Here is a 17,213-nt window from a genome sequence, read left to right as displayed (position 1 = left end):
CTTGTGTAACCATGGGTCTCTATATAGCATTCTTGTGAATCATTATTTGTTGAAGGTCGAAGGAAGCTTTCATCATGATCTATCCTGGTTCCCTGCAAAACTCGATGACCGAAACTCGGCCGACACACCATACCAATAACTCTGCAGAACCAATTAATGCCGCAGAGAAGAACCAAACACTAGGCATACATGAGCCACGCCAAGCAACAAACCAAGAAATGCGGCGAAGTTTATATGCAAAGATCATCTAGACATGAAAAAATACGAAACAGAAAGTCGTATCGGGAGAAAGGATCACTATATCCTATGCACACCGAAAGAAATCATGACCACACATCTTCCTGGTAGCTACCGCTGCTGCGCATGTGCTTGACCATCTCTTCGCCCTTTTCGGCAGGAAGACCGCGCTGCTTGGCGATGATTTGACCAAGTACAAGGTTAACCTCACGCGCCATGTTCGCAGCATCACCGCAGACATAGAAGGTTGCCTTCTGCTTGAGAAGGTCGCTGACGAGTTCGGCATGCTCGCTCAAGCGATGCTGAACATACACCTTCTGGGAAGATTCGCGAGAAAATGCAGTGATGATCTTCAGCGAGTCCCCAAGCTGTTCCTGGTAAATCTACAGAAATTATTTGGTGAGTCTCAAGTGCATACTAAAAGGGGGACAGGAGAGCCAGAGCATACCTTCCATTCATCCTGATACATGAAATCCTCGTTGCGGTTGCGGCAGCCAAAGAACAAAACTGTGGGTCCAACCTTTTCGCCCCTGGCAGCCAAAGCAGCTCGTTCCTGAATGAAGGCACGGAAAGGAGCAACACCGGTACCAGGTCCGACCATGATAACAGGCCGAGAAGGATCAGAGGGCAGCTTGAAGTTCGAGTGACGAACATGGACAGGGACGTGGATACCGTCATACTTGTTGCGTGGACCGTTGATCTCGTAGGTCAGTCCGTGAGGGTCGGGAGAAGGATCGCCATTTTGCTTTTGCTTGAGTGCGAGAAGATAATTCGTCGTCACACCCTTGACAATATGAGAGGCACCAGGCAAACGAACCGACTCGACAACCGCAGTGACACTGATCTTATCTTTTTGCGCAAGGGAGGACGAGGAGATGGAGTAGTAGCGAGGCTGCAGCTTGGTGAGGCCCTCGATGAGTAGAGAGAAAGGCACGGCAGAGAACGGTTTGGGGGTGATGCTTTGAAGAGCCTGTGCGATGTTGAAGCACTGGTTCGAAATCTTTTCATGGAAATAATCCTTGTCGCTACCGAGACGAACGATTTCCGCCTTGCTCTCCTCATCGGGAGCAAAGGCGGCGAGAGACGAGACGAATTGACGAGAAACAGGGGCACAGACTTCCAGGTAGTAGCGAACAGCGGCATCGTACGTGGTAGGGGTGGGGATCGGGACTTTGGCAGTCACATCAATGCCCTTGATGTTGATAACCGTGTGTCTCTTTCCTTCGAGACCGAAAACTTGGAGGAACCGATCAACTTCCGCACCGGCATTGGTTGGCCAGATAGCGATGTGATCACCAGTTTGGTACGACAAGTTGCTTCCAGCAATACTGATTTCCATGTGCAGACAGTTGCGATCCTTGACAGTGAACAGTTCACGAGACTCGACGATCGGGGCGATGTAAGGGTTGTGGGCAGAGAATGGGCCTTTCGGGCTGCCTTCGAGGTGGCCTTTGGTGGCCTCACCAAGGTAAACAGAATCGTCCTCAGGGCTCAGAGAATCATCTTCGGCGACGGAGAAGACGGGCTCATACTCCGCCTCTCGCTCCTCCAGACCAATGGCTTCAGACAACGCCGCCCACATGGGCTCCTTCCATGCCAAGAAGTCTTCTTCCATAGTACCAGCGCCGTCATCACCCTCACCGGCAGTGCCAATCCGCTGAGCTCCGAGTTTCTGGAAAGCGGCATCCACGTTGCGGACCATCGAATTATAGTGCTCGTAGGTGTTGTTACCCAGGCCAAATGCGACATACTTGAGGGACGATAACGGCTTGTCATCGGCAGAAGCGCCGCTCTCAAAAGCGATATCCTCGCCGGTGAGGAACTGGTAGAACTCAACAGCGTTGTCGGTGGGTTCACCTTCGCCGTACGTGGCCAAAACGAAAAACGCAACCTTATCTTCGGGGAACTGGTCCAGGTTCTCATAGTCATAATCCTCAAGATCAGCGACCATGGTCTTGAGCCCGAATCGCTGAGATCCTTCCTTTGCCAATCGAGAGGCATAATCCTCTGCGGTTCCAGTCTGCGATCCATAGAAAATCACACAGTTCTTGCCAGTCTCCTCCAACTTTTCGACGATGTTTCTGGATTTGCCGGCCTTGGCGGCACCATTCAAGGCGGGACCTGTAGAGGCATAGGGGTCTTTGGCAACAGCCCAGTAGGTGCCCTTGGTGAAGTAGGCAACGCTACCCACCAAAAGCACCGCCAAGACTACCAAATCGAGGGTGTCGAGTTGCGCCATGATGACGGGGCTCTGTGGGCGATGCGAGAGCAGTAGCCCCGGTGGTTGATGTTGAGACTGGGTAAGCCTGGGCCGGAGGCGCAGACTAACTCGAGCGGAGAGACGGGAGGGCGCAAAGAAGGGAGGGAGCGGGGGGGGAAGTAAACGAGGGAAAACCGAAAGGTCCCTCAGGCTGAATCGAGTTCCCAGCAGCGATCACCAAAGGAATAATTCCAAGCAGGTGGCGTGCTCCAAGGAGGACTCCGGGGAGGGAGAGTACAAAAATGGAATGGAAAGATAGAAGGAAAGAAGGAAGAGGAAGAACGGAAAGGGAGAGAGAGGAGAAGACCAGGGCCAAGACCCGAGGAGGGTAAGATGAGGGAACCGTGGTCTGATCTAGGGAAAGACGAAATGCCGGTTAACTTATCAGTTGGCCTCAGTCACAAGCAGCAAGCATAAACAGACCGCCGGCGCATCCCAGAGCAATGAATGAGACGGAGGGGCGCCGAGAACCGGGCGGGAACTGTTGAGGGACTGATCGATAGGGTAGAAAATGGGTCCAAGACTCCAAAAGTCGACAAATAGTGGAGAGATTTGTCTGTGCCTCAGGCGAAAATGGCTTTTGCAAATTCAGTGCAGTGCAGTGCCAGTTGAGGCGGGCGGCCTTTCTCACTGTCCTATTCGGGGGGTCCGGTGCTTCGGAACTCGGACGGCTGGTGGGTTCAACCGTGCCGCTAATCTATCCTTGGCAATTGTTGCAAATTGCCAGGTGCAGTCATGCACTGGAGGTGCAGTCGTCGGACTCCGGTGATCAGACTGCCTGATACTCAGTACCTTGTTTAGGAGTTCCTCAATTGGACTCGAGTGTCTTTCAGATCCAAGGTGTCTCGCTTTCAAGTTAGGTTTCTCAAATTCTGGAATAGGATAAGATCGATTTGCTGTAAGAGTCCACAGTATGTGGTGATTGTCCTCAAGTTGGAAGGGTTGATCTGGCAAGTCACCTAGAAATCCTAGGGGTGGTCTTGAAAATTGGGCCTGTTCTACGAAATATATACCCTTCCTGATAATGTGAAGGTGTGGAGATATACCCCATGGGCCGACACTTTGACCGACAGACAGTTTGGTTCGGAAGGAGAATTCGGCCCTGGGATGAGCCTATGGCCATCCCAGAGACCCAGGTGGCGGTCGACTCAAGACCAGAAATGAATGTGAAAGGCGCCAAACAATCTGGGGGATCTCCCGAACGATGCTGCCGACCAAGAGGCCAACTAGCCGAGTTCCGCCTTTGTGGCAGTTTCTTTGCGTTGGTAACTTGGTATAGAGCAACACATGCTCACTTTTGTATACATAACTATTAGTTAATTTGTACACATAATTAAGCCAACTGTCCTGGCGCATTTGCGTATTGTACTGTATGTACTGTATGTCCAGTGCACGAGGGATCTGGCTGGTTCTGACTACGGCAGTGTGACTTGGAGCATCCCCGTACAACCACCACCGATGTAACTGTGCTTTAGACTGCTGCTTGTTCCGCGTGCCCCCCAAGGCTTATTGACGTTTCCGCGCCGCGGTAATTCCAGATGCCAGTGCCGTTCCCCGACCAGCCTCATCGCGATGGACGGATTCATTCCGCATATACACTGAACTGCATGCACATCGTGGTCGGGACAACATCTCCATATGGATGTCGCTGTAACAGCGCATCATTCTTCTAGAGGATTCCATCGCAGTATACAAGTTTAAAAGTAATATTTGTCCGCCATCTACCAATTCAGATGGCAGCATTAGTGAACCGCTAGCAAGTCAGTCTCGTGTCAGCAGTCGAAATCTCTCGTAAGACTGCTCGTCGTTGCCGGAGCCGGAGCCATGACAGCGACGGTTGGTAACCTATAGTGTGCACCGCTGAAGGGCTGTCTGGACCATGAAAGGTTTCAAACTGTTGGGTTTCTTCTATCGTCCATGTCCAGCCGATTCTCACTTGCGGTAATGCTATCATTCTCACGACCCTGGTCTGGTCCAGTGAAGATGATTCCAAGCTCGGTAGAGTCGCCACAAACATCATCTGAAGTTTGAGGCGATCACCTTTATCGGTGAGACTATGCATCCAGGTCCAGGCGGTCGCATTCGCCGCCCCCTTGATGTCCTCAACGTAGGTCGCCTTGCATTCGTGCGTGTTGTGTTTCACTTTCTCAGGTTGATCGCTTGGACGAGACCGGGATCTCCGGAAACTCAATAGCAGAGCAATTAATGTTTGTATGCACAGTTTTCAATTCGGATAATCAAGCTTATTTGACCATGATCCTCAATACCCGGTAACTACGTACCTCTTGCTTATTGTCCAGACGCTTGAGGCTCCCGTGAAGAACAGAGAACATACGAGGAAATTGGAACATGACAGGAAATTTAAACTCTCTCGGATGAGATACCTTATTTTAATCCTGTGATTTGATAGCTTGTATGGAGTAAGAGTAACTGAAAAGGTGGGCAAAGTATTGGCGACTCTTTGTTGGGAGAATAGAGAGAGAGAGATAGACAGAGATGATAGCAGTGACGTTCTCTCTCCTAAAGGTCCTCCGCACTGTTACCCATCTTCCCCGTGCTCCGAGCCTCTTTCGGTCGCGAACGAACCGGTCTTTCCAGCGACAAAGCTTCGGTGATTTCAAAACCTATGCATCAACAGTCGTTATCTCTTGTTCCAGCCGACAATCTCTGAGCAGCAGAGTAACAATGCACTGCTTGCTCAATCTTATGGGTTGTTCCGCTCTGACAAAGAAGAGCATTACTCAGAAATGAATTCAGCCTGACTTCAAACTACAACCACCAGTACAACAGTACGTGATCCTGCCTGATCAAAATGCTTTCTTGTGTCTGACAGCACTACCGCTCTGCATGCCAAATCTCATTCTATCGCTCCCTCCTATCCTATCACAGGCTCGAGATGATAGCTTGGTGCTAATCTGCTTCTTTCGCTAGTGGCCTCACATCCGTCGATTAAGGCTGGTCCGTTACAGTCAACGCCAATGCCCCTCATCCCTGACGATTCGAACCCTGTGTCGCACCATATCTTTTCAGCTCCACCAGAACGTCTCGTCACGAGAAGCACCCCAACTTCCACTGTTCACAGCCGCGAAACGTCTACGGTGAGGGGCCTTGATTCTGCTTCCTTGTCCTCTTCGAGTCTACAGCCTCAGAACAACCGCCGCGGTGCCTCCCATTCGAAAAGTCCCGAGCCAATCGCTGGACGACCTGGTTTCGGATATGATGGTGGTCTCGAGAGGAGGCCGTCAAACTCCTATGGTCACCATCGTCAAACCTCCATTGTACACGGGATCCAGCACTCCCGCAACCCAAGTTTTGCTGCCTCAACAGCGTCCAGCAGTCCGCTGAGTTCCGAACTGATCGCATCCCTGGGTCGAAGTGGCGCGGTCGAGCCGGAAGGTACCGGGTCAAGCCGATCAGAACAGCCCAGTATGCATTCAACCTTCCAGTACCAGGGCAGCAACGGGGCAAGCATTCATACACAGGGAATACTGAGTACAATAGACGATCGAGATGGGGACGACGTCGCTAACGGCAGTCTGGCCATTGCGACTCATAAACGCATGAATTCCAATGGAAAGCCCAAACAGGAACGATCCCATAGCCGTTCACACTCAAGACCTCACCCTGATATAAAATCTACAGAGGAATATGCACTTCATCACCTTTTCAATGCTGTAAGTCAATCCACCTTCTCGTGAGTAAGACGGGCGTTAACCCGTGTTGAAGTTTATCGGACAAGCCGAACACAAGATCAACCAAGCTATCATGAAACTCGGTGAATCTGACGCGCCAGTCGAAGAGGTATGCGGGCCGGGTGCAGACGCAAGCTTCGACCAATTGATATCAGCTCTGGGTTACATTGCACGGCGAAATCCGAAGCCCCTGATTGACACCATCATGTACTGGAGGAAGGCGATAGGTGATGCGGCTATCGTGGCGAAACAGGTTGCTGGTCAGGTAAGTTTTAGGTATTTTACGACCCCCCTAGATCACCTCTTGCTAATTCCCGAACTATCTTAGCCCAAGCCATCTGCTGCTGATAATGGGATTCTCATCCGGCGCAACACTGAGCCACCTCAGATCATTACTGAGTCAGCTACCCCGTCCGACTCAAATTCCCCTCCCCGGACGCTGCTGTCTAGGCACGATGAAGTCATCATGGCAGAGAGGCGAGCGACAGTGTCGGTCTACCTGGTTTGCAGAATCCTGATTGAGATCTTCAATCAAAGTAGCCTTGCTTCAATTACTTTGGACATGGTGGATCGCCTGGAGGACATTGTCTTCGGTCAGTTGAAGGCCGTTGATCCTGATCAGATATCGGCATCATCCCTTCGCATGGCCAATTGGAGGATTTACTCACAACTTCTCGGTATCATGAGCGAGACCAGCTTTGCGGGCGTTGCAAACAGATTTCTGCAAGAGCTGGATAAATATCAAAAGGACGAAACGCTACGCGGGCCTTCGAAAGAGGGCGATGCCAAGGCCGAGCTTCTGATCTTGGGAATGAGGCACGTTCGTATCAGAACACATCCTGAGATCTGGGGTAAATGCTGTGAATTCATGCTGTCCCTTGCGCGCTTATTTGCGAACGCTCACGGGCCGCGCGTCAAGCAGGCATACTGCTACATACTCGAAAAGCTACTACTTCCAGTAGCAGCAAGCACTACCTGCGACCTTACTCTCCCTAAATGGAAGGAATTCGTTGACTTGGTTCAGTCTCGTCTATCGCAGATGCTGACCAAGCCACGTCATTGGGCTGCAGCATTCCCCCTCCACGTGCTCTTACTATGTGTTTCAACTAAAGAGAATTTTTCTTCGCAATGGCTTTCGGTGATACAGAGCCTCCCATCGAGGCTGAAAGATCGTCCTACCCGGGGAACAGCTCTTCAGGCAATGTGCCGCCTGCTTTGGACGTTCTTCTTCCGTTACTCGGAGTCACCAACGGCCACTCTGCGTAAAGTCGAAGAAGTGGCCAGAATAGCCTTACCTCCAGGGAAAAGGACGTATCTGAGTACGGAGCCAGCAGTCTCGGATCCTCTGGTTCAGTTGGTACGGATGATTGGGTTCAAGCACCCTGATGTGTGCTTCCGTAGCATAATCTTCCCTATGATCAACTCGGACCTCTTCCTTTCAGGTAAAGAGCTCAAAATTGAGCAGATGGAGCCTGAGAAAATGGTCATTGGCATCAGGACATTCCTTGCCATCATGACAGACCTAGAGAATCGCGATCAACTATGCCCCCCATTTCCCACGGGATCGATTCCCAATCCCTTCACCGACATCTCTGCTCCAACTCATTTCCATCGTCCACATTTGCTTGCTGATCCTCGACCGCCCAATGCATCGGAGAATCGTGATAGCGCCTTGTCGCGACCTGTCAGCACGGCAAGACTTAGCGACAATGTCAGGGAATACTACCTTCGATTCTGTGATATTCTTGGCAAGATTACCATTCTATGTGACAACACATTTGGTGGCCAGGCGGCTCTGGATGAAAAGTTCGGAGGCACGACACCGAAGACTCCGATCTCGGAAGCTTTCAGCTTTGGTCGACGAGACGATCACCTTACCACCCTAGATCAAAAACAGGGTTTCTATGACCTACTTCATGTTGCTGTGCAGGCGCTACCTCGGTGCCTATCTGACCGCATTCCCTTCAATTCCTTGATCAATTTGCTCTGCACCGGAACAGCACACGTTCAGTCGAACATAGCCGTCTCGTCTGCTGAATCGCTGAAAGCCATCGCGCGTCAGTCCCACGCCCAGCAGGTCACGATCGGCTTTGCTAGGTTCATCTTCAACTTCGATGCGAGATACTCGACCATGTCCGATGAAGGCATGCTAGGGCCAGGTCATATCGAATCTACACTGAGGCTCTATGTCGAACTGCTGAGAATTTGGATCGAGGAGATAAAGCAGAAGTCAAAGGGTGCCGCTGCAGAATCAAACGACAAGACCGGGTCAGGAAGCCGAGCTCTACAGTTGGATCTCTCCAGCGTTCTGGCTCATGTTGAGGAGATTGAGTCCCATGGGCTATTTTTCCTTTGTTCTCAATCTCGGCGAGTTCGTGCCTTTGCCATTACAGTTCTTCGTCTCATCACGGAATTTGATAGCGCCCTTGGCAAAGAGAATACTCGAATCATACGGATCCTAGAAGCTGACTCACACCGAATCCTGGATGTCAATAGTGAATCACTGACTGTGGCTGAGCTGAGCAGGATCCAGAAAAGCAAGCGGAGAAGTGCTGCTCAACAAGTCGTGATAGATATGTGTAGCAGCGAGGTTTCTTATGACTCGACACTATGGTCAAAAGTGTTCCCAAACATCATCCGAATTAGCTTCGAGACCTGTCCTTTCGCAGTGACATTGGGACGTGAGATCGTGTGTGCCAGACTTGTCCTTATGCACAAAGCAATCACATACTATGCCGAAGGACCATCACATCAATACGGCCCGATGGAAGCTGCTCAAGCTCGTATACTGGGGCGGGGCAACCTGTCTGCCGAAATTGTGATTGAGCAATGGAAACTGTACTTGGTCATGGCATGCACCACACTAAACAGTGTTGGTGCGCAGTCACAAAGCCAGTTGGCAAACGCTCAACATGCACGCAAAGGATCAAAGGGGTCACAGCAGTCTCAAGATAAGATCAGCTCGGCTCGGAGTCTTTTTGCGTTTGTAATCCCGTTGTTGTCGGCCGAGCGCCCTACCATACGAAATGCTATAGTGGTCGCCCTTGGATCTATCAACAAGAATCTTTACCGCACCCTTCTCGAATCGCTGCAGTACGCAGTCACAACTTGCAATGAAGAAGCCAAGATTCGAATCGGCACACATTATCGCTCCCCGAGCAGCCCGCGAAGAAATCGCAAGACGGATCGACTGCGGACGGAAGTCACATATGTGTACAAGCTAACGTCGCATTTTCTACAAGAATCGGATATTTACAGTGACGACTGGATCGTCAACAACCTTGTCACCTATGCGAAAGATCTTCGGATATTCTTGAGTGATGCCGAAGTCCAGAATGACTGGGAATTCCAGCGCCTCAGGTTTCACTATTGTGGTCTCATGGAGCAACTCTTCGAAGGTATCAATCGAACCAGCGATCCCTCTCGGTGGATACCGTTTGAATCCAGAAAGTCCGCATTCTCTCTCATGGAAGATTGGTGCGGGTATTCGCCCAATCAGTCCCAGATTTCGCAGAGAGAGGAGAACATGCGGAAATATGCTCCTTCGCAGAACAATGAATCTGGGGCTGCCATGGAAATTGAAAAGAGGAACCTGCGCGCAGCAGCTTTGAGTGCCATGGCATCCTTGTGTGTAAGTAACTCCTAGTTTCCTCTCTTGAGACGGCTGACTGACTTCTGCAGGCTGGGCCAATTAGCATCACAACGGAGAGTGGTTCGGTGCTGCAGTTCGATGTAGGCCGCATGCTATCTTGGATTGATATAATTTTCACGACTTCAATCAGCGACAAATGGCATGCCATCGGTAGACGTGCTCTCAAAAATCTGATTGTCCACAACAAGGAGCATAATTACTTGTTAGAGCGCTCCATCGAGATGTGCTATGTTGCGGAGAGACCCAAAGCGCTAGAAAGCTACTTTGAAGTCGTCACACAAGTACTTATTGAGCACACAGACTTCCCCCTCAATTTCTGGCGGATTCTAGGTGCTGTCCTTGTCACACTTGGAAATCAAAAGAGAGAGATCAGAATGAAGTCCGCCAAACTTCTTCGCATTTTGGAGGAACGGCAGCAGAAAAGCTCCAGACTGCAGGATTTCTACATCAGCATCTCTGACAAGACGACCGCCGTGTACAAACTCGCCCAATTTGAAACGTCCAAGCGACTTGCGATGCAACACTCTGACCTAGCTTTTCCCCTGTTCTCCGAGCTATCATTGCATTTCAAGAATCTGAGGCCAGACAGCCAACGGAACATGGTGGCTGCCATCCTTCCATGGGTCCAGACAATGGAACTCCAAGTTGATCCAAATGGCGGGCCGACAGCCAAGTCCTACATGCTTCTGGCCAACCTTTTTGAGATCACGATTCGTTGCAGTACCACACTTCCAAATGAAGTGCAAGCCCTCTGGCAAGCTTTGGCTACGGGACCGCATGGAGGAAACGTGCAACTGGTCCTGGACTTTATTATCAACCTCTGCTTGGAACGCAAAGAACAGAACTTTGTTGAGTACGCAAAACAAGTGGTTGTGTTCTTGTCAGGAACCCCTGCCGGCTCGAAGGTGATCGAGTTCTTCTTGATGCAGGTTGTTCCCAAGCATATGGTGCAAGAGAGGAAGGAGATTACACCAGCTCCGGCCGACATCAAGAGCCTGCCGTATGTTGCTGATCTCAATACGGTACTTCCACTAGGAAACAAACAGGCCGGGCTTTCTTTGGGTCAAGTATCCTTGGTATTGCTTGTTGATCTCATGGTTGCTGCTATCACTCCGGCACTGGAAGATGTAGTCAAGTTGCTCCACGTTGCTCTCATTCTATGGGATCATTACATTGTTACTGTCCAAGAAGAGGCTAGAGAAATGTTGGTTCACTTGATCCATGAGCTGGTCGCTGCCAAGACAGAAGACGATGCCCCTGCTGGCACTAGGGAGTCTATCGAGGACTTTGTGGAGATGATCCGCAAGAGTGACCCCAAGGTTGTCTGGGAATATGAGGACAACAGTGACAAAGACGATGCTGATGACGGCCGCCGTGTTCCCACGTCAATGTCTGATGTTACCCATAAAGTCGTCGGCTTTTTCAACCTTGCATATGAGGGCATCAATGATCTTTGGGCCAAAGAAGCTCTGAATTGGGCGACATCGTGCCCTGTCCGACATCTAGCCTGTCGATCTTTCCAGGTATTCCGTTGCATATCCATGTCACTCGACTCCAGGATGCTAGCCGACATGCTCGCTCGCCTGTCTAATACAATTGCAGATGAGGAGTCGGATTATCGGACATTCTCAATGGAAATTCTGACAACACTGAAGATCATTATCGGGTCCTTGGCTCCTGCGGATCTTTTGCGCTATCCACAGCTGTTCTGGACGACGTGTGCTTGTTTGAACACGATCCACGAAACAGAATTCGTTGAAAGCATCGGTATGCTAGAGAAGTTCTTGGATCGTCTGAATATGGGCGATCCCATCGTAGTTGCAGAGCTCATCAAAGGCCAGCCCCCCAAGTGGGAGGGCGGTTTCGGTGGTCTCCAGGATCTGGTTTATAAAGGATTGAAGTCAAGCGAGTCTCTGAACCTCACGTTAGACGTTCTACATCGTCTGAGCGGCCTTCCAAACAACGATCTCATCGGAGATAGCGACAGGCTCCTTCTCACAGTACTGGCGAATCTGCCCCACTTTCTCCATCAGTTCGACTCGAATATTGACAACCCCAAGACGTTGGCACGGGCTACTTTGCTTGCGCGCGTTGCTGAGAGCGAAGGTTGTCCACGTATTGCAGCCTCTCTGCTTGGGTTTGCGAACGGACAGTATAAGGCGGAGAACGATTTCTTGAGCCACATCATCACCGAGCTGCGCTCCTACTATTTCCCTCGACTGGATGTTCCGAGCTTAATCTTCCTCATGGGACTACTGACAAATACCACTAAATGGTTCCGCGTCAAGGTCATGAAGATACTCTGTGTCCTGATACCGGAGATTGATATGCGACGAGAGGAAGTGACGAGCCATGGCCCTGACCTTATCTCACCATTACTGCGGCTGCTGCAGACTGACCTGTGTCCTCAGGCTCTGCAAGTCATGGACCACATTATGACAGTATCGGCCAACCCAATGGAACGCCATCACCTTCGAATGAGCATGGCCTCGGCTTCATCGTCACGGGCCGTTCGAAAAGAATACGAACGTATTCAAAGTCTTTATGGAATACCCGAACCGACCGGATGGTCAATTCCGATGCCTGCCTCTCAGTCCAATATCACTCGTCAGAATGTTCATGCGGTGTTCTACACTTGTGCAGAAGTGGACCGCATGGAGGTGCAAGAAACCGTCAAGCCTGAAGTCGAATTTCATGCAGACGAATACAGTGACTCGTTCTTCCCTATGCGAGCAGATACTATGAAATCAATTGACACGCAGACGGACGGCAACATGGGAGATATCGTGCAGAAATTAGACAGCCTGGACGACTTTTTCGAAGAGGCGGACCCACTTCACCCGGTCTTAGACACCATCTCAGACCCCGCACTACGTAGCTTTGCTGGTGCATATGCTGATACGAGTGCCAGTCTCTACGATCAGCAAACGGCGCCGATTCTGCGCAAATCTCTTGCCCGGACTGCCTCGGTATCCTCTTTTCACAATGGACTTGCGGAGTCCCGGCCGCCAAATTCACGGTTCGATAGCGCTGGGGTACATCCTTCTGGTACATTCACACCCCCTGCGCCTAGCCAACTTGCACGTCCAGTGTCTCACACTCGGTCCGTGACGTCTCCGGCCAATCATTTGCCCTCGCCATCCTCGTCCAGTGTACAGCAAGCCACGCCTGTCATTGGCTTTGGCGAGTCTGCGTTTCTTTCGGACGATGAGATGGAAGACACGTTCGCTGATAGCAAGCCATCTATACCACATCCCATCAACCAGGTGCGAAGCGCTACTGAAGGGTCATCGTCGCTTGAGTCGATGATTCGCAGCGGCATGAGACGGCTCACTGGTGGCACGGCCCCGAGTCGAGACAAAGAGCGCCAGCGGGATATAATCCGCGCACAACAACGGACACAGGCAATTAGCTCACCACGCGTGCCTAAAGTCCCCTCTGAATATCTGAATGGCCCAACTAGCAATCCAGCATCACCGGGACAGCAATGAGATGGCCCCTGCACCTCAGAGTTCTTTGGTGGACGCTCTATCCTGCGCAGCTTGGCACCCAATTGAACGGTCATTGGCATCATTTAACGGCGTCTCAACACATTTTTTTTCAATTCTCTTCTGGCGTTCAACATACCCATTGTCAATTGCCGTGGTGTCGTACGAGCGGTTTACATTTTAACCTCCGATGCACTGCATCCTCGTTCAGCCTCTGTACAATATTTAATTTAGACATGAAACATAACGAGCATCGGGTTCACCCTAGTGCGTAGTTGTATTAGCTGTTTTATATTCTGTATACTGTGACACGTGAGTTGTAATGACGCTCCGCAGCCTTACCGAATTGGGCTTTCCCCGCACGGGATCGGGGTAAAGATCGACATCCCCATATTCCATCAGTTCGCCAACACCTTAATCAGTCGATGTGTCTACCACTTTGTTGGCTGAATGGCAAGAATCGGTTATCTACGGGATAACTACCAGACTGCAACTCGCTGCTCTACGTGGTCCTCGGGCCCAGGAGCGCTGACCCAACACATTGATGAACTACAACTTGCTACTTTTACAACTCCAACTTACGATAGCTACCACTTTTGCAGAGCGCCGGATCAAACTGCTTGACTCTGAAGCAAGGAGCCATTGGCATCAGCGCATGAATCGCACCTCGTTCGATAGGCTGTTTCTTCCCAGGTTCTAGCACTGATTCACACTCAACAATGGCTCGTCCCGGTGCTCTATCCCCGCTCCTGCGGGGGACCCGCATGTCAAGAGTAGCCCCTTCAGCGAGCCATCCTCTTCGAAAGCCCCCCACCAGATCGAGAAGGCTGTTCTCATCCTCTACACAGAAATATGCCACGTGGGGATTCATAGGACTCGGACAAATGGGTACGTACGGCGCCAACCCTCTCGAGCATGCGTGTTGCAGGTGGCTGACAGTGCGATTCTTTGTCTAGGATATAACATGGCTAAGAACATACAGTCTAAGATCCCCGCCACCGACACGCTGATGATTCGCGATGTCAATCAAGATACCACCGTGCGGTTTGTGGAGGAAGCTCGTCAGGCAGCCAAGCGAGCTGCCGCTGCGGGCACTGGCACTGGCATGGCCAATGTTGTCGTGGCGGAGAGCGCGAGAGATATGGCAGAACAAGCTGTAAGTAGGTCGAGCTCTATCTAGCGTTCGGAACAGGGGTCTATGTGAAATCTGGGTCTGGAAAGATTTCATCGCGGTGTATTGTCTGCAGTCTTTGTATTCATCAATACTTGACAAGCCCAATGTGGGGCCCCTGGCATCATCTTCTAACAACGCACCCGTTCTAGACGGTCGTTATTACCAGCCTTCCAGAGCCACAGCATGTCAAAGACGTCTTTTATTCTATTCTCCGGCACGGTGAACTCCCACCCCTGGAGCAGGAGCGTCTATTCATCGACACGTCAACCATCGATCCTAGCTCATCCAAAGAGATTGCCAACGCGATCCACACCACCGGGCAGGGTCGTTTTGTGGACGCACCTGTGTCGGGGGGTGTCGTCGGGGCCCGCAACGGTACGCTCAGCTTCATGTTCGGTGCCACGTCCCAGACCGGTCAACTCATCGACCGAGTGAGGTCGGTTCTGTCCCTTATGGGTAAGAATGCGTGGCACATGGGCGCCCCCGGTGCCGGGGTCTCGGGGAAACTCGTCAACAACTACATCCTGGCGATCAACAACATCGCCACCGCCGAAGCGATGAATCTGGGCCTGCGCTGGGGCCTGGATCCCAAGACTCTTGCTGATATGGTCAGTACGTCCACCGGTCGGTGCTGGCCGATGGAGGTCAACAACCCTGTGCCTGGCGTTGTGGAGACGGCGCCAGCCTCCCGTGACTATGCCGGTGGCTTTGGCGTCAGCTTGATGAAGAAAGACTTACGGTTGGCGATCACGGCTGCAGAGGAGTCGGGCTCGCCTCTCCCCCTGGCTGATGTGGCTCGCACTGTGTACAATGCTGTGGAGGAAGAGCACCGCGGTAAGGATTTCTCGGTGGTGTACAAGTGGCTTCAGGATAAGTCGCAGTAACAGGGGGGGTTAGATTCTGAGTGGACGTTCGCTCTTAGGGAATCGAATGTCGCAGAGCTCGTGAGGAAGACAAGGCTTCTGTTACGTTCTGAAGTTGCCCTTTCAATACTTGTTATTGCCATCTATGCACTGAAGAAGAGCCCAGGACTATAGATCTCCAATTCCAGACAGGGAAGACCTAGGAGCACTTTGGATTGAAGACGTACTAGGCATCCCAAGCAAGAGATGAGTTCTGTTCGGATTCCGTATTCAAATCCACAAACCAGTGGACATGTGCGGCGAACTCATGTAGGACTTAGTAGACACGAAAAACGGCACAGCTGCAGCGCCATATTCAGCACGCTTTCCAAAAGAGCAACATGAATCATCATTTTGTCTATACCAATTATGTAGAGATATTAAGAGTAATAGTCGTCCCGACCAACGAGACACAGACAGACACACACACACACACACACACACACACAGACATATATATACCTACTCCGCTCACAGAAAGGAGAGCTTCACAACACCATCTTGCACCAATGCATCCATCCAACCTCACAGAGCCCGTCCTACAACCAAATTTGTGATCACCTCCCCTCCACTTACTCCTCCTTCTTGACCCCCTCAACCTCATCCTCACTCCAATCCAACAACTCCATAATCTCCTCCTCCGACAACTTCTGCGTCTGCTTCTCCGCCTCCTTCTCCAAGCTCTTCTGATACTTCTTCTGCCTCTTGCGAGCATTCTTCCCCCACTCGGGCACCCCACTCGCCGTCGCGAAATCCTCCTGCGTGACGGTGAAAGTCGCCGCAGTGGTGGTGCCGGTAGCGGTAGCAGCGCCGGTGGTAGTGGCGGCGGTATCCTCCTCGTCCTCAATCTCATCGTCCGTGTTCTCCACCTCCCCGAGCACTCTTCCCCCGCCACTACCGCCACGGAGCGCATTGGCCGACATGCGCGCCTTCTTCTTCTCGGCCTTCCCGCCGCCGGCGGCCGCTTCCTGGGCGCGCTTCTTCTCCATGTGCTTCTTGCGGTCCTTCTCGTGCATCTTCTTGAACCAGGCTTCGATGTAGGGCCGGATGATCAGGTAGCCGACCACGGAGAGGATGACCTTGGTCCAGCGGCCCGTGGAGACGTTGGCGAAGGAGCCGTGCAGGTTCGTGATGAAGCGGGTCACGACCGTCTCGGCGACGGAGTAGAGCTGCGTGAAGAAGTCGGTGAGGGCGTCGAGCGCGACGGCGCCCGGGTTGGGGGGTGGGGTGGACATGCTGTTTTGGTGGATTGAGGACTGCTGGATTCTCGAACGATTGTTCTTCAATGCGGGCTGCTCAACTGGAGGTTCAACCGGGGAAGAGGAGGGCGAGGGCGGGTTTGGCCGGATGTACGGACGGAGTAGTGGGGGATGTGAATTGGAAGGGCTTGTCTGCGGTAAGACAGCAAAAGGCCCAGCAACTCGGATACTGCGACTGTTTGCACCACAGAGCTCCTTGCTTTGTTTCTTTTTCTCGCAAAAGCCAGAGAAAAATTGTACCTGGGTGAAAGGGCCACCTGTGTACTACTCCGGAGTAGGTCAAGTAGCTTAGTTTCGCCGCAATAAATCGCTCATGATTCGGAGTTGAAATGCCGAAAGTGGAAATGTTTTTGCTTTGAGTTTAGCGTAATTCTCGGCGGGTCGTCCAGCGGATTAACTCTCGTTCCGGTGGGTTGAGCTTCGGCCAATCACGGTTTAATCTGCATACTCAACGCGTCCCCGACACGAACTGGCCGCGGGAAGTCGTCGCGCATCGGCAAGCTACAGTTCAGTTGGGTACCATCTTGATACTCGTTCGAATTGCGTCTG

At 51.6% G+C, this 17,213-nt stretch overlaps 4 protein-coding genes across 4 annotated transcripts; 2 read left to right on the top strand and 2 right to left on the bottom strand.

The window, feature by feature from the left end:
• Positions 1-323: 323 nt before the first annotated feature.
• Positions 324-2,476, bottom strand: cprA (NADPH--hemoprotein reductase cprA; the record flags this gene model as incomplete). The annotated part of the gene is made up of 2 exons (XM_040946861.1): positions 324-620; positions 686-2,476. 2 exons carry the CDS (start codon positions 2,474-2,476, stop codon positions 324-326), a joined length of 2,088 nt encoding a protein of 695 aa, XP_040802550.1.
• A 2,452-nt stretch (positions 2,477-4,928) lies between these two features.
• On the top strand, positions 4,929-13,585 carry BO72DRAFT_526915 (putative cell morphogenesis protein (PAG1)). Its single transcript, XM_040950067.1, has 5 exons — positions 4,929-5,286; positions 5,429-6,171; positions 6,224-6,454; positions 6,518-9,820; positions 9,871-13,585. Coding segments are annotated over exons 1-5 (7,740 nt in total). The 5' UTR covers positions 4,929-5,285; the 3' UTR covers positions 13,333-13,585.
• A 165-nt stretch (positions 13,586-13,750) lies between these two features.
• On the top strand, positions 13,751-15,570 carry BO72DRAFT_427078 (putative 3-hydroxyisobutyrate dehydrogenase). The gene is made up of 3 exons (XM_040942970.1): positions 13,751-14,217; positions 14,286-14,485; positions 14,653-15,570. Exons 1-3 carry the CDS (start codon positions 14,049-14,051, stop codon positions 15,385-15,387), a joined length of 1,104 nt encoding a protein of 367 aa, XP_040802548.1. The 5' UTR covers positions 13,751-14,048; the 3' UTR covers positions 15,388-15,570.
• A 160-nt stretch (positions 15,571-15,730) lies between these two features.
• On the bottom strand, positions 15,731-16,977 carry BO72DRAFT_447196 (uncharacterized protein). The gene has a single exon (XM_040944474.1). The coding sequence runs from the start codon at positions 16,638-16,640 to the stop codon at positions 15,978-15,980; it is 663 nt and encodes a 220-aa protein (XP_040802547.1). The 5' UTR covers positions 16,641-16,977; the 3' UTR covers positions 15,731-15,977.
• Positions 16,978-17,213: the final 236 nt, after the last annotated feature.

The sequence above is a fragment of the Aspergillus fijiensis genome (assembly GCF_003184825.1).
Source record: "Aspergillus fijiensis CBS 313.89 unplaced genomic scaffold BO72scaffold_17, whole genome shotgun sequence".
NCBI lineage: Eukaryota > Fungi > Ascomycota > Eurotiomycetes > Eurotiales > Aspergillaceae > Aspergillus > Aspergillus fijiensis.
Note: the sequence above shows the minus strand (reverse complement) of the source record. Positions and strands in the feature narration are given on the sequence as shown.